Source organism: Belonocnema kinseyi, chromosome 1 (assembly GCF_010883055.1).
Source record: "Belonocnema kinseyi isolate 2016_QV_RU_SX_M_011 chromosome 1, B_treatae_v1, whole genome shotgun sequence".
Classification (NCBI taxonomy): Eukaryota; Metazoa; Arthropoda; class Insecta; order Hymenoptera; family Cynipidae; genus Belonocnema; species Belonocnema kinseyi.
In genome coordinates this window covers 77,847,511-77,863,171 of record NC_046657.1, presented here as the reverse complement: position 1 = coordinate 77,863,171, position 15,661 = coordinate 77,847,511, and the positions used below count along the sequence as shown (strand labels likewise).

The 15,661-nt window shown below is 38.6% G+C and overlaps 1 protein-coding gene across 3 annotated transcripts in view; it reads right to left on the bottom strand.

The window, feature by feature from the left end:
• Positions 1–6,288: 6,288 nt before the first annotated feature.
• Positions 6,289–15,661, bottom strand: part of LOC117168927 (Fanconi anemia group I protein) — a 426,852-nt gene continuing 417,479 nt past the window's right edge. For 2 of the 3 annotated variants that reach the window (XM_033354921.1, XM_033354913.1), the window contains 3 exons: positions 7,986–8,132; positions 7,287–7,385; positions 6,857–7,189 (listed from right to left, as the gene is read on the bottom strand). In XM_033354921.1, the coding sequence (XP_033210812.1) occupies positions 7,049–7,189; positions 7,287–7,385; positions 7,986–8,132 (387 nt within the window). In that variant the 3' untranslated portion in view covers positions 6,857–7,048. Of the gene's footprint in view, positions 6,826–6,856; positions 7,190–7,286; positions 7,386–7,985; positions 8,133–15,661 lie in introns of those variants that run through there. The other variant, XM_033354903.1, reaches the window with a different exon arrangement.

Here is a 15,661-nt window from a genome sequence, read left to right as displayed (position 1 = left end):
TATACTTATTAAATAAACAGGGTGATCTACACAAGAGTACGGACTTATATGAACGTATGAAAATGAAAAATCTAAAATTCCTTTTTCAAAAATCAGTTAAAGTTTTATTTTTTAAGTTATAAAATATTTAAGCTGGACAAATCAGGAGCCCCTTATAAACAGTCGTATGTGCGTAAGCGGGAGTCCAACGTAGGGTACTGACCTCTGTTTTCCTGCCGCTAAGTCTACTGCGACCGTCGCTTCGACAACAGTATGTTATCGAAGAAGGTAAAGATGGCAAAGCTGGTGATAAAGCACTCTTAGGGCCGCATTATGACTTTAAAGATACGTAATTCCCGCGGGAGTGGGAAACCCGGTTATTATGTGTTCTAGGTATTCAACGTGTGCATTAAACGCTCTGCACCTATCCCTGGGAACTTCTTGGCGTAAAATGCGATCACGGTATGCTAAGATGGCGATATTTTTTAACTTCTTGTTTCTTTAGTTCGGCTTTTAGAAGTGAGGCATATAGATAAAGTAATGCACGTTCCTTACTTCTGATGTTAAAATTCAGGCCAATGGTCTCAGCCGTCTGCTATTTGGCTTTGTAAAGGAACGCCCCTTCGCCTATTATATCATGTTTCTAGATGAGTTTTAGGAGAGGATATCTGCCGTTTGCAAGGATGTAAGCTGTACTCAGAACAATTAGTTTCTAAAGACACTGAAAATTCAGAACTCCGCGTCGGTAAAGGCAAGCATGTTCAACGCCGACAGATTTGAGGACCAAATCTCTCGAAGAAGATGCTTGTATCTGCTTTAGAGATATTTATAGGTTTCTCCAGTGTCAAGATGCCTAATAACACACTTGTACAATTCAAAGTACATACGAATCTCTCTTGTGTACCCTTAGACGTAATTTAACTGCATCATTGTTTTACGAAGTCCCAAAGAAATACTTCCGGAGGATTATTGGGGATTTGTGAGGAGTCGAACATCGGAGATTTGGCCGTTTACTGGTAAGACTCAATGTCATAATTAGATTCAGTCCGGGTAACTGGTTCGACACGTGGTCATCCTTTCTTGTTGCTTTCTTTTTAGCTTTGTAGTTATGGATTTACTCAGGTTTTAACTTCCTTCGGGAAATTTTTTGCTGGCACGTGGTTGAAACGTAGTTCGGTGACTGGACCTACCTTTAGAGTCAAAACTTTCTTGAATATAATGTATGTTTTTTGAGTATTTTCTAATACTATTTTTTATTTATTATGTTGCTCGATTTTGCCTATTTTTGATTTATTGAGTTAAGGTTACTGTTATGTTTATCTGGTTTTGCCTAATGTAGTATTTTCCGGTCGAATCGCGGATTTTGAGGTTGCCCTTTTATACATTATTTTGTGACCATACCCTTAATTTTGGTTGAACCCTTTTGTTGACTACTTGTTTTGTTAGACCGAATACCCCTTTCTGGTGAATTTTTACTATCTCCTTTTGTTAAACTATGACTACCCCTTTTGTTAAATAGGTTATTCCTTTTTGGTGAAGTTTTAACTACTCACTTCTGTTAAATTATGACTACCCCTTTTTGATAAATTGACTACCCCTTTCCTGTTAATTATGGCTTCCTGTTTTGTTGAGATATAACTACCCTTTTATTTTGGTGAAATATAACTGACCCTTTTTTTTGAATTGATGAACCCTTTTTGTTGAAATATGACTACCCCGTTTTGAATTTGAGAATGCCCCTTTTTGATCGAATACGACTACCCTTTCCGTTAGGTTATGTTTGCCCTTTTCTAAAAATGTGATAACCCCTTTTTAAATTGTAAATATTCTTGAATTTTTTATTGTGGCTAACCCTATTAAGTATGACCACCCCTTTGAGTTTTTGTCCAACCATTTGGTTACACTAATGTTGTCAATCCTTTTGGATCACCCCTTTCGAATTTTTTATTACGACTACCCCTATTCAATATGACCTCCCCTTAGAGTTTTAATCTATCTATGCGGATATCCTTGTAGAATATGACCACCCCCTAAAGTTTTGCTTCCCTCTATGGTTACCCTTTTTGGCACCGACGGGAAGAGCCTAATCTATCACAGATTAGTTAGCTTAGGATAAAGAATTACTTGTACGATAATTTTCTGTTTTGAAAATATAAATTTTTTCAACCTCTATTTTGTATAGTTGAGTAGGATTGTCGCTTGGACAAATAAGATTATGTGTTATCAGAAAACCCGAATTTTATGAAGGGTTAATAAACCGTATGTTATTTGTTATAACGAATCTTGGTTATTCTCATTTTATTTGAATTCAGGGATTTCTTTTCCTTTTACCATCGACCGCTCCCTCTACCATTAACCAGATGTTCAGGGCTGAGATAGCGTATTTTTTATCCGGTATACTGTATCTTACAGAAATTTAGATTTGAGTTTTGCAGTCTAGCGTCCAACATACTGATAAAGAATTTGTTCTTGGATATTAAAATCCGGAAGATGCAGTACCGACGGTAATTGTTGATTTTATTTTAGTAAATAAAGTAATATTCTCACTAGTCTTATCTTTAAATTCAGCCCATAAAACTTAAAAAATCATCACGGGTTCTTGAGATACGACTAAAAATGTCCAAGTCTCTAATGTCAAGTTTCAGCCGGCGAGAACTGCGATTACAAAAAATATTCATGTCATCCACGTTCTGACGGCTGCATATCGTCCATAAAATGAAAATACCGATTCACTTTCAAAGACAAGATGTTCATTTAGATAATATATAACACTACCATATTCGCGAAAGAAGATTTTTGTTTTGGTCACTACCGTCATTTGTCCATTGTACTCGTATAGATAACCGTATATTGTTCGTACAATACCGCACTGCTTTTACTGGTTGGCGCATAATCTTTCATTCTTTTAATCATTTTAGTCCTTGTCTATTGTTCAGGCTGATTCTGTTGGTTCAGTTTTTGATTGTGCTCTGCCAACCATTTTTCTAACCTAGCCATACTTTTGCCCTCAAGACTTTTTTGGCTCGTGGGTGGTGGCAAATACTCGTTTACAATTTTTATCGCTACGAAAGAATGCGTCTATACGATACTGTTTACTTTTATCGATTCTGATACAAAGAAAGTAACCATTTTTAAAGCAAGAATGTTATTCTTCTGTTCGACTCTGAGTGCCCCACGCTGGGCGCCAACTGTAACCGTCGGCTTTTAGTTAGGTTAACTAAGAGCATGCAATTAATAAATTGTCATCGGAAATTTAATTTATCTTCAGTAAAAGAGGGGATCTCTGGAGAAAAAATAAGATTCTTATCTACATTCATTAATATTGTTTTTATTTCATACAAATGAGCTAACCTATATATACAATCATATTCCTAGGCCCTATGCTAAGTGCGTTTTAATTTGAACTTAACTTTATTGACGAATTTAAGATTTGGACATTAAAGTTCCTTTTAAAATAGAAGATATATTCAACTTTCTCTCTCTCTTTCATTCACCTCTAATCACTTAGGAAACAGGTAGAGCAGTAAACTTCTCATCTGGATCTAAGAGGCTGATTGGTGATTGACAAGTTGTTAAATTTTTCAATTTAATTTTACGAAGCAAAAGTCATGGTAAACCTTGACGTTGTCCGAAAATACAAACAAAGAAATAAAAAATAGATCGAATCAATTAAAAAATATTCTCAAGATAATCTGATTTATATTCAATAAACATTCACAATAAAATTATCACTATACTATGGAAGGCTCTCAGAAGCTAATTTTGTTAATGATTTCACACTGAAATCGCTCTAATCGTTTTTAGGGTTAGAGTCTCTTTCGCGAACAGTTGGGGAGATAAATCTCCTTCGTGGACTTAGGGACGACTCAACTTTTTTCGGAAGAAGTTAGAATAAACAGTTTTTGTAGACTCCTCTCTTGGATTTACTTAAATAGAAGAGAAAGAGGGCAAATCCATAAGCTCTTCCTCTAATTTTACCCTGCGACCTGAGATTTTCAGCTGCAAGAACCTAACTACCGTTTTTCGGCAGCGTGGCTCCTTTTATGCCCTCTCATTACCACGCGCTCTCAAACTTACGTAATATCATACGAGTGGGAGTCGTGGGAGTCTGTGCTCCCATCTCTCTCCTGTGAGAGGCATCCTTTAAGAGGACTCACACCGAAGATGGTATTTTTTCCTATATTTAGGCTAGCCCTTGTAAATCGCAGGTTACAGTATATCTGTTTCAATTCTATAACTATCTTTCTCCCTTGTGCATAATGTTCGCACGTATTCAAATCTTCAATCATGTAAACAAAAAAGCACTTTGTAAAATTCTCTTTTCAACTACAAATAATTGAAAATAAACATGAACATACTGAAATAAAAGAATTAAAATCCTAGTTACTATTACAATTTTACATTGAAAAGTTATTCGCCCCCTAGCACCTCAACAGATATTTCCTATCTACTATGAGGCCTTTAGCGGCGTGACGTCACAGAGGAGACGCTTCTTCCACCACCACTGCTCTCCAAGGCAAATGGTAGGGGACTGCGCTCCTGCCGAAACACCTGTTCTCGTAGGGAATTTCCCTGGGTTGGGCATCTCTGATATAGATTCTTCTTTTCTTTTTCTTTTCTAAATCACTCTTCTTTCTAAATCATTCTTTAATCATTCTTAAACTACGTATCTATACAGACATAATGCGGCCCTAAGAGTGCTTTATTACCATCTTTGTCGCTCTTACGGTGTTGGTCGCGACCCTGCCCTGTCGAACGCTCCGCCGGAGATAGAGTCAATAGCCCCAAACGAGGAATGCCCAATTTCCTGGAACTACAATTTTCGGCAATCGTCTCCATTTTACATTCGCGCCCTGATATCGTTCTCCAAGACTTAAAGCGAACTATATTCGAGATCGAATTCTCGGCTTCGGTCGACTGCAACATCACTGCAAAGGAGAAGGATAAGGAGGAGAGGTATCAATACCTCAAAAGGGAGCTGCATCGACTGTACTCAAAACATTCGGTTAAAGTAATTGTCCTTGTGATCAGTGCTCTCGGAGGTGCAAAGCTATCATTGTTTCGTAACCTTAAAGCCATACCAGCGTGCAAAAAATATAAATAATAAATAATTTGATTATAAATATAATACAAATATAGAGCCTAAAAAATTTTGTTTAAATAAATAGAAAATTCCTCTTCCAAAAATCAGTTGAAGTTTTAGTTTTTGAGTTATAAAATATTTGGGCTGGACCAATCACGAGCTCGGTGTAAACAGACGTGCGTATGGGAGCGGGAATCCAACACAGCATTAGTGAAGAGAGTGCCGTGGTAGCTTAGAGACGGGAGAACAGCGGTCACTACACTAAGTTGGACTTCTGCTCATGCACACACGACTGTTAAGATCGCGCTCTTGATTGGTTTACCCTAAACACTTTCTAAATCAAAAACTAAAACTTCAACTGATTTTTGGAAAAGGGATTTTCAATTCATTTTTTATAATTTTATACAGCCATATACGTCTGGACACTTGAGTCTGAAACACCCTGTGCATATATATTAGAAATTAATAGGCAATATTTGTATGTTATGCTTACATTAATTAAAAATCTCAATATGAATTTGAAGTTACTTATCAAGAAAATATTAACATTTGTTTATCTCTAATATTTTTGAGAAACTTTTTTACATATTTTTATTTGTTTAAAAATCCAATTTCAACCATTAAAAAAGAAAAAAACTAATAAAAAGAAGCTTTCATTAACATCGCAATCAATCTTTAGAATTTCTGTAACTATCAATCAGTTTCAAATACCTAATCAAAATAAAATCAAGGGAAGCTACAATTTTAATCCATATTAAAAAACGTGTTCTTCTGTTTTTTACCCTTACATCCAATAAAATATTAAAAGTCTTTTTTTCTAAAAAAATGGACTAAAATTAAGTTTCATTCTTCTAAATATATTCACTGATTCTGAAAGTCAATTTTGTAGTTGAAGGACACATATCCCACTGTGACAAGTGTCTCTCCTTTTCTCCTGCAACTAGAAAAAGAACCGGGAATCCTAATCTCGCAGAAAATTTATCATAGAAGCTAAGTGTTAAGGAATCAATTCGAGGTTTGTATTTGAAATATTTTTCCAAATTAAAAAAATATAAGTTTTTTCCAGTGACATAGTGATCAAAGACATCAGTTATTTTTTGTGATTTTTTTATAATCTAGGAAAAACATTTTAATACATATTAAATATTTAAAAAATGTATTTATTTTTATTCAATGTCTTCAAAAATATTTAAGATTATTTTTATAATGAAGTAAAAATTCCTAAATAATTTAAATATAATATATTAGAATTGTAGTTTTGTATACAATGTCTACTTATTCTGAGAATATTCTCTACATATTTAAAGAATCTCCCTTGAAAACCCATTATTGCTAGTATCAAGGGAAATACTTTCACTTGAAGAACGTCCTCAAATCGTTTATTCTAATTTGTACGGATAAATCTTTCGCCAGTCACTTAAATTAGGGCGAATAAGTCATGCATGAAACTTCCTCTTAGAAAGAATAATTTTGGTCAATGATTGTTAATAATAAACTTTGACGATGAATTTTTAAATCTTCATTCTGAACTTTGTGCCAGTCTTGCTAAGGTTCCGCACCATGTGTTCCCTCTTCTTCTGGGTATCCAGATTTTATTTAGTGCTTCTTAAAGTTTAAAAAAATTGATTTACTTAATGCTCTTCCTAATTTTGATTTAGAATTTAGATCAAGATTTAGATTTCTTCTAGACATTTTAGCGGCGTCTCCATAGGTGCCAGCACTGGATATTCGTCTGGCCTTTCATTATAATATTTTCAGGTTATCTATAAAATGCGTTAAGTTAACAAGTAATATGTATTTGAGGTAGGTAATTATTTATTGATTTTGAAAATCTGGTTACAGTACATGATAGTCGATAACCATTTACACGCTAATGCAAAATAATTAGTATATTTAAAGGATAAACCTGATAGGCACATCTTGAAAATCAAAGTCATAGTTTTCAAATTGAACAAATGGGATCTATCAAGAAGATTTGAACATCTCTTACGAATCGTATGCGCTGTTTTCTCTATGTCTCTTGGATGGAGTAGCTCCGTTTTCGCTATCTGAACTTCTTTCACTTCTCTCACTCACGTCGGGATCTTCAGTTCTTGTACAATTGTTCATTGTGTTCTGGGTCGTGAGCTAATAAACAAATTTAAGCAATTGTAATCTCGGGCGCATGTGTAAGATTTTTATATAACAATAAATGATTCACTTTAAGTTGAGTTGCATCGCTTACCATACTCATATTTATTCCATCCAGATTTTCTACCAGCTGCATCTTATTTATTTTGAAGTCTCTCGTCTTACTGTGCTTGACGTACTTGTTCAACTCGATCTTAAAAATATTTTTTTCACATTAGACCATCTTATAAGTTGAATAGTACATTGAGTGGCAAGGGCTCTTCGTTCGTGCAGCAAACTTCACGTTCGTGCTGGATTGACAAATGTCGCCCGTACCACACACGATACTTTATGCCCTAGAGCACGATAAACAAGACATTAAACGAGTACAAATGTCTATCATGGGCTTTTGGAGCAATATAGCAGATTACAAATATCTGTTGTGTGCATTTGGAGCAGTATAGCAGATTGAAAATATGGCAGATTACAACGGTCCAGGGCGGAGTAGTAGGGTGGTGTGGGGTTCAGGGTGTATCCTTAGTGTGGGTTCGGTGGTCGGAAGCCTTCCGCTAAGAAGAACGTGAAAACAAGGAAAAAAAACTTTTAGTTTAGCTTAGTTAGCTGCGAATCAAATTTGGAGAGTTGAATGTGGCACACATTCGCGATAATGGTGATAAATGGAAGCTTCGTAATTGGTCGGTAAGCGCCATTTCATACTTTCCGCCAGTTCTATAGGCTCGGAAGTCGCGTTTATCGTGCCCATTGGATACAAAATTAGTTATTGTCTTTATTAATCAAACTCATATCTACATACCCCAGATTTCTTAGAAAGAGTAAGAATATCCTTGTTAAATTGTTCGATTTCGTAAATGACGCGAGGAATCACTTTAGTTTCCCTCAGACTTTTATTTCGCCGGGCGCATGAGTCGCTACTTTTGTTTTGATCTTTGTTCTTGTATTCCTAAATAACAAAATTATTATTAGTAATAAGTTTTGGTAACTGGAAAGGCTTAAATAAAAAAAAGTTTCTTTGGCTTGAGAGGGCACCCCAAAAAAAGCTTTTATTTGGTGAAAAAATATCGGTTATTTTTTTACCATTATCTTCGTACAAGGATGTAATAAGTATGGGCTCTCAGGGCGGTTAAACTATTCCCCTTCTACCAAAGTAAAAAATCATATTTTTTCACATGATGGATACAAAAATTTATATTTTTGCATGATAATCGTAAAGTCTTCTTTAAAACTAAAACAATGAAAAAGTATCGTAAAGTTTGAAACCACCCACAAAACAAAAGATAGTTATTTGTCATACAAGCGTGTAAACGAGATGATTGCAACCAGTGTGATGCTTGCAGCATGATCCACAAGAAAGTCCGGCAATCACAAGAGCAGCATTTACCTCGTACGCCAGTGTACCACACACATTTTTTTGCAATACCCGACCGAGAAAGTTGCACGTCTATAACATTTCAAACTAATTTATCGTCTTGTGCTGTCCTTGCTCTTTCATTGTTTTAATGCTAAAATTTTGTTATAAAAGTTTATTTTTCAATAAAAACAATAACTTTTTTTACAAAATTATTGATATTTTTATACTTTAAGTACTAAATAAATTACAGCTTATATGTAGCAAATGTTAATAAGTAAAATTTCTGAAATTCATAACGTGAAAGTATGTGAATATTTTTAATACTCTTTCTTTCTATAAGAATAAGAATGATGGAAGTAATAATGATTGCATAGAGTAAAACATATATCCGTATTCTTCAATCAGCATTGGGATACTCATTATCAGATTTTTCGCCAATACTCTCGTTCTCAATCTCTCTGTATTGTCATTAACTGAAAAAAATTCAAACTCGTTATAAGAACAATATTCTGTCAAATATTTTCAAGCCTATATGTTAATATCACTTGAAAGTCTAGCATACTGCTGGGCTTTACCGTCCTTTACAGAAAATCGTTGGAAAATTGGAAAAAGCTGAATTGAGCTTTTAATAGGGAAGAAATCCTGTGAGAGTTATGCGGACTAAACCATTTTTGTGGACAGGAGAACTTTTTTTCATGGAATCGAATTTTCGTATTTTTCTGAAAATCAACGAAAGATACGAGATACGAGGTGTTTGAGCCTGCATAGAAACTAACGGGATGGAGCACAAAGTCCCATCTCAGGCAAGCGGGCTGACTTGGTATATCGGGAGAGCTGAAGTTATTCCCACTCTATCTGGGGCGCCAGGGACGACTCTTGATTGGCTAGTAGTGTTTGAGCAAGTAGTAGTAGCGCTGCGAGCCACCCGAAGAGGCAGAGAGAGCATACGTGGTGTGCGTCATGCCCCTTACTTATGGGTTTCCAGGCCCGCAGATTTGTGCGCAGTCCCGTTAATTTCTATGTAAATATCTGGAGCAATTTTCTATATGTAAAAACTTTTATTTTAATTTTCTCTCTCTCTCTGTTTATTTAAAAAATTAAAAAATTCGATTATATGGGGAAAAATTCTTCTGTCTACAACAATGGGTTAGCCCACATCAAACTCACGGGATGTCTTACCTATAAAAAGCCAAATTAAACGAAAATTGGCAACAAATACAAGCGTTGGTTCGTTTACTATTGTGAAAATCGGCTTTTTATATTCTTGAACAATTCCTCACCATTTTAATATTTTCAATCTTTTTTCAAATTTTCTAACGGTTTTCGAAAGAGAACGGTGAAACACAGCAGAATACTATACTTTTATGAGTGACATGCACTTTTAGTCTAAAAAATATTTTACACAACATTTTTCTTATAACGAGTTTGAATTATTTTTCAGTTGATGAAAATAAATCTAAGTTTGAGAGTGTGAGTAGTGACGAAGAATCTGATCTATGTCATAATCTTTCCCTAGGGATCGCGAGACCTTGCAGTTGGTGGGAGGGCTTATGGGTATCACCGGACTATGGTCCGAAATGGTTGAACCAGAGAAACTGTGTCGCAAAGTGCAGCTGCTCGGGGAATCTGACGGATTTCGATCGATGGGATCTCAAATAAGGAGCGGTCCTTCCAGGGGGTACTGGCAAAACCCTCTGGAATATCGAGAGCGCGAGTATTCATGCCCCGAAGCCAAGATGTGATCACCGTATCGAGGGCTGCATGGCACCAGGGTTAACAAATCCTTAAACACCCCGGCCTGCCCCTTCAGCAGAGGCAGACAGGCAAGGGTCACAAAGGAGATGTCTGAACGGGGAATTTGGGACACCAGGTCGAATCCCATAGTATTTAGACCTGCCCTATGCAAGCGGGGCTCTGCAGAGTGTATTTTCTAATCCCCTAGCTTTTCGTGGGACTTTTATGAACAAAGGCCAACATAATTTTAAAAACAATGAGGGGCTCGTTCCGGGACCCTCTTTCAACCCATCGCAGAAAGTGGAAGGCTCCGCAGGGGGCAATCCACTGGAAGCGGCGAGAAAAGATGCGGCTGGCGTCAATCCTGACGTGACGATAGAAGAGCAACTAATGGAGCTCTCCATGAGGAGGAAGAACCGTAGAGGTGCTCAAAAGAAGAAGACGCGTATTGCGCATCTCTCAAACAGCAGCCAAGACAACGAGGCTGCACCCCCCCCCCCCCCAATAGGGAGGTGAAACGGCAGAAGGCTCTGGAAACACAAGTCCTTACTTTTGGGCAGATGGCCAATAAGGCCCTGGTAAGGGTTGTCGTTGCATCGGGTTATCCTGAGACCTGTCTAGCTCTTGATGATCTGGAGAGGCTGAAGGAGTAAATCTCTCAAGAGATTGACGCGGTACACCGCGAGGGGCCACGGATGTTTTGTCGAGAGACTCGCTGGCCGAAAGAACTCCAAGATTTAGGCTCAAAGAGGAACTAAACCTGGAGCTCAGGGAGACGGAATGTCTGCAAAGGTACCGCAGAGCGACCGTTCTGATTCACATAAAACCCGAGAATCCGACGGCCGTTCTGGGGCACCTGAGCTACCAAAATCCGACTCTGAGGATGGATTCGTGGAAGGTGTACTCCGAATGGCAGGGATCCAGACAGAAGGGGAGTGGATGGATTCTGGTTGTAGGATTTCTTGAATCCGCAGTCAGAGCTCTTGCGGCTCTAGACAACCGGCCCTATTTGGGGGTAGGTTGGGTCACCTTCAGGGTGACCCAACAGGGTTCCTCAGGGGTACCTGTAGCGTCTAGGGATACCCCGGCTTAGTCGTTCAATGGCTGAGGCGGGAAGCTCAATGATGCAAATAAATTTGCAGTACAGCAAAGGCGCCTCGGCGGTTTTAGCCAGACGCATGTCAGTAATCCAAGAACCCTGGTTATGCGGAGAAAGGATTAGCGGCCTGTCAGGGTGTGGCTCCATCTATAAGGGGCCGCTCGAAAAAGCGCCAAGGGCATGCATAGCTGTCAAGGGTATGGATGCGATTTTGGTGACTAAGTTTTGTTCCAGAGATCTTACTGTTATCAAAGTGAGGCTCAGGGGTGAAAGTGGGGAAAGACTAGAGGTTGCAATTGCCTCAGCGTATTTCCCTGGCGATGCGGATGGATCCCTGCCTTCCAGAGAGGTAGAGATTTTAATTCAGCACTGCCAAAAGTACAGAATTCCTCTGCTGTTGGGATGTGATGCGAACTTTCACCATACGTTGTGGGGGAGCACGTATATTAATGACAGAGGAAGAGATTTAATTGAGTACCTAGCAGGCACTGATATCGAAATTCTGAATCGAGGTGATACTTCCACATTTCAGATTAAAAACAGGAGTGAGGTTCTCGATTTGACTTTATGTTCAGAGCGGCTGATGACTAGGGTAATGGACTGGATAATTTCTGATGAGGAGTCTCTCTCGGACCACAAATATATCCTGTTTCAGCTTAAACTAGGTAAACCAGTGGTTTCAAAAGTCAGAAACCCGAGAAATACGCTCTGGGACTCATGTAAAGAGGAACTCAGAGGAAGGATAGTGGAATTTCCCACAAACTATGGCATTATTGAGGAGTTAGAGCACGCCGCGGATTTTCTGTGAAGGGATCTGAATACATCGTATGAAAACAATTGTCCCACAAGCAAAGTTAAGTCTAGGAAAGGAGCAGAATGGTGGAATACGCACCTGGAGAAGCTCCGCAAAAAGACAAGAGCTTTGTGCAATAGGGCAAACAGAACCAAGTTGCCTTCAGACTGGGATATCTATAAGAGGGCTCAGTATGATTAGAACAAAAATATACGGATAAATAAGCAGGAAGACTAGAAGGGGCTTCTGTGAGGAATCAAAGGACCTTTCAGGCAGGCTGCTCTGTAGAGACAGCACTCCATGCTGTTGTGGCAAAAGTGAAGCAGCAGTTGGAACAAAAGGGGTATGCTGTGGGAATGTTCTTGGATATAGAGAGTGCCTTCAGTAATACCCCTTCAGAAGTGATCTGTGGGGAGGCTTTGAGGTGTGGTGTACCAAACCAACTGGTAAGCTGGATATGAAGTATATACGCCAGAGGAGACTCGAAACAAGATGGGGTGAAGGTCTAGTTAAAGGAGTAGCGCCACGGGGGTGTCCACAGGGTGGTGTCCTGTCGCCCCTCCTGTGGTGCATAGTAGTGGATGGTCTCCTGCGTAGGCTTAATGAAGAGGGATATTATACTCAAGTTTATGCGGATGACTTTGTAATTCTAGTTAGGGGGGCTCATCTGGAAACCTTGATGGGCCTTACAAGGTCGACGCTGCGCATCGTGGAGATCTGGTGCGGTAGCTCAGGGCTCTGGGTGAATCAGGAAAATACCAAAATGGTAATTTTCACGAAGAATTACAAGATGCCGAAGGTGGACGCTCCTGTTTTCTGTGCCGGGAGGCTGACGTTCTCAGACTCGGTTAAGTATCTGGTAGTCATCCTAGATAGCAGACTGAGCTGAGCAAAGCACCTGGAGACCCAATGCAGGAAATTCGTCATGACTTTCTGGATGTGTAGGAGTGCTTTGGGGTTGACGTGGGGAATAGGGCCAAAATTCTTGCATGGCTCTACTCCGCGATTCTTAAACTGAGGTTCCTTCATGCGGCTGTAGTCTGGTGGCCACGGGAAGTACTCAAAACTATACAGGACAGGCTGCGACGATTGCAAACGCTAGCGTTTAGGGGTCTATCAGGAGCAATGAGGACTACGCCTAGAGAAGCTATAGGCTTCATGCTCTGCGAAGAACCTCTTCACCTTACGCTAACTTCAAAAGCGGCACACGCGATGGGCCGCCTGGTGAGAGTAAACAGATGGACTCGGGGGAATAGACACACTAGGCTCCCGAGTGACATCAGCTCACTGCCGATTCTTGAGATGAGGCAGGATAGAATAACAAAACGTTTCGACTTCACCAGGGCTTTCCGCGTCTACATCCCAAGTAGGGATGCGGGGAAAGAAAAGGATAACCTAATCCTCAAGGAGAATTCTGGTATACGGATGGCTCAAGGGGGCGGGAGGGACAGGAGCGGGAAATTATGACAGTGCGAGGAGGAGGGAAGTGGTAGTCCCGCTTGGGAGACTTTCAGGCGGAGGTCCTTGCCGCTCTTAGAAGTGCTGAGATATTATTAGAGGAAAACGCGGCTGGGAGACAGATTACGATCTGTTCGGACAGCCAAGTCACACTAACTGCAGTGGGAAAACCAGATATAACATCTGAACTGGTTTGGGAATGCAAAAAGGCATTACACCGACTTGCAGAAAAGAATAAAGTGGATCTCATATTGTTCCCTGGCCATACAGAAATCAAGGGCAACGAGAAAGCGGACCAGCTGGCAAGAAGCGATGCGGTAGGTGAATACATAGGGCCGGAACCGGTACTGGGTCTAGTGTCTTGCTGCATCGGTCTTGCCATAAAAAGCTGGATCCGCACTAAGCACCGAGAATACTGGGAGCAGGTCCGGGGTTGCCGACAGGCGAAGTCAATCCTGGGCTGTACGTGCAGAATGGACAGAGCCAGGGAAATCTTGGGCTTGCCAAAGAAACACGTAAGGACAATGGTTCAGATGCTCATTGGGCATAACCACTTAAAGTACCATATGCACAAAATGGAGTATAACCCCACCACGGAGTGAAGGAGCGCCAGGGGAGCTCCATAGGGGGCTCCCTGCCCGCATTACAACTAACTAACTCTATATCATAATTGTCATTTTTATCATTATTTTTCTTTTAGAAACGGTTATGAATGTATATAGACAATAAAAAAATTAATAGCGACTCATGATCTTTCATATATTGCTTCTGGGGTGTCTACAATTATATTCTCACTCGTATACGACTGTTCATTTCATGACATTGGCTATTCATGTATTTATAGATTAATTCTCAGTGGGAAGCTTTTATTTTATTAATGTTCCTTTTTCATTCTCCTCAAACATTATTTCTGTATATTCCGTATGTCATTATTTAAAATTTTCAAGTGACTCTTAGAATTAAAAGTTATGAATTCCTGAAAAACTTCAAATATTAAAATTTTTTAAATCAGTGACACTAGCGTTCATTACACTAGCGACGCTTAAGTTGTACGAATGCATTTTCCCATTTATATGAAGAAATAAAAAAGAAATAAACTCGTGTGTCTACTTGAAAGCGCCAGAGCTGCCATTTTTATGAAGGTTTTGGTTCAGGATTATTCGAAACAGTTTGGGATGTATAGGAGATTAAAAGTTATCTGTCGAGCGCCACTCAGCTTTCACGTGTGGAGAACTCCGGCTAGAAAATCATTTATTTTTGATAATTTCGAATAAATGCGCTGAAAATTCAAGAAAAATGTGTGAAATGATTTTGTATTGAAAACGTTCCAATTCAAAATATCTTAGATACATACTTTTTTCAAAAAGCACAATATTTCAAATGGAATGAGAAGTAACTGCACTTATATCATTTCTAAATAAAAGCGGTGGTGCCGATATACATTTTGTAGGGTCAAAATTTAAATTTTAGATTTTTAACACAATTCAGAAAGTTATCAATTTTGTAGGGCTTTCAAAAAGAAAAGTTTTTCTTCGCTTGATTTTTTCTTCATATATTGTATGTTGTTTGGCTTAAAATGTTTATTTTCGTTATTTTTCGATTTTGAAAATGCTACAACTCTTATAATTTTATTTTTTATCGAAAAGTCTTTAGGATAAATTGTTCGAAATTCTCAAGCACTGCGAATAATCGTAAATATAATTTTCAAATCTTGAAAAACAATAGCCTCAAAAGTGTTCACAAAATGTGTTTTCAACCAATTTTAAATTCGATCATCTTTTCTTTTTTTCACTGTTCCATTATTGTCTTTAATGTTATTACTTTTGATTACATTTTATTAGGTTTTCAGTTTTAGTCCATTCACTCATTAACAATAAATGAAATTTTATATGAATTTCTTAATATTTTTCAGTTATCTTTCTGTATCCAGTGCATTATATATATATATATATTCCTCTAGAATCAAACCGAAGGGCCTATGACAAAGCCACCGAACGCGTCCTCGGGTTGCGGATAGAGGGTCCCTGTACCAAGGGT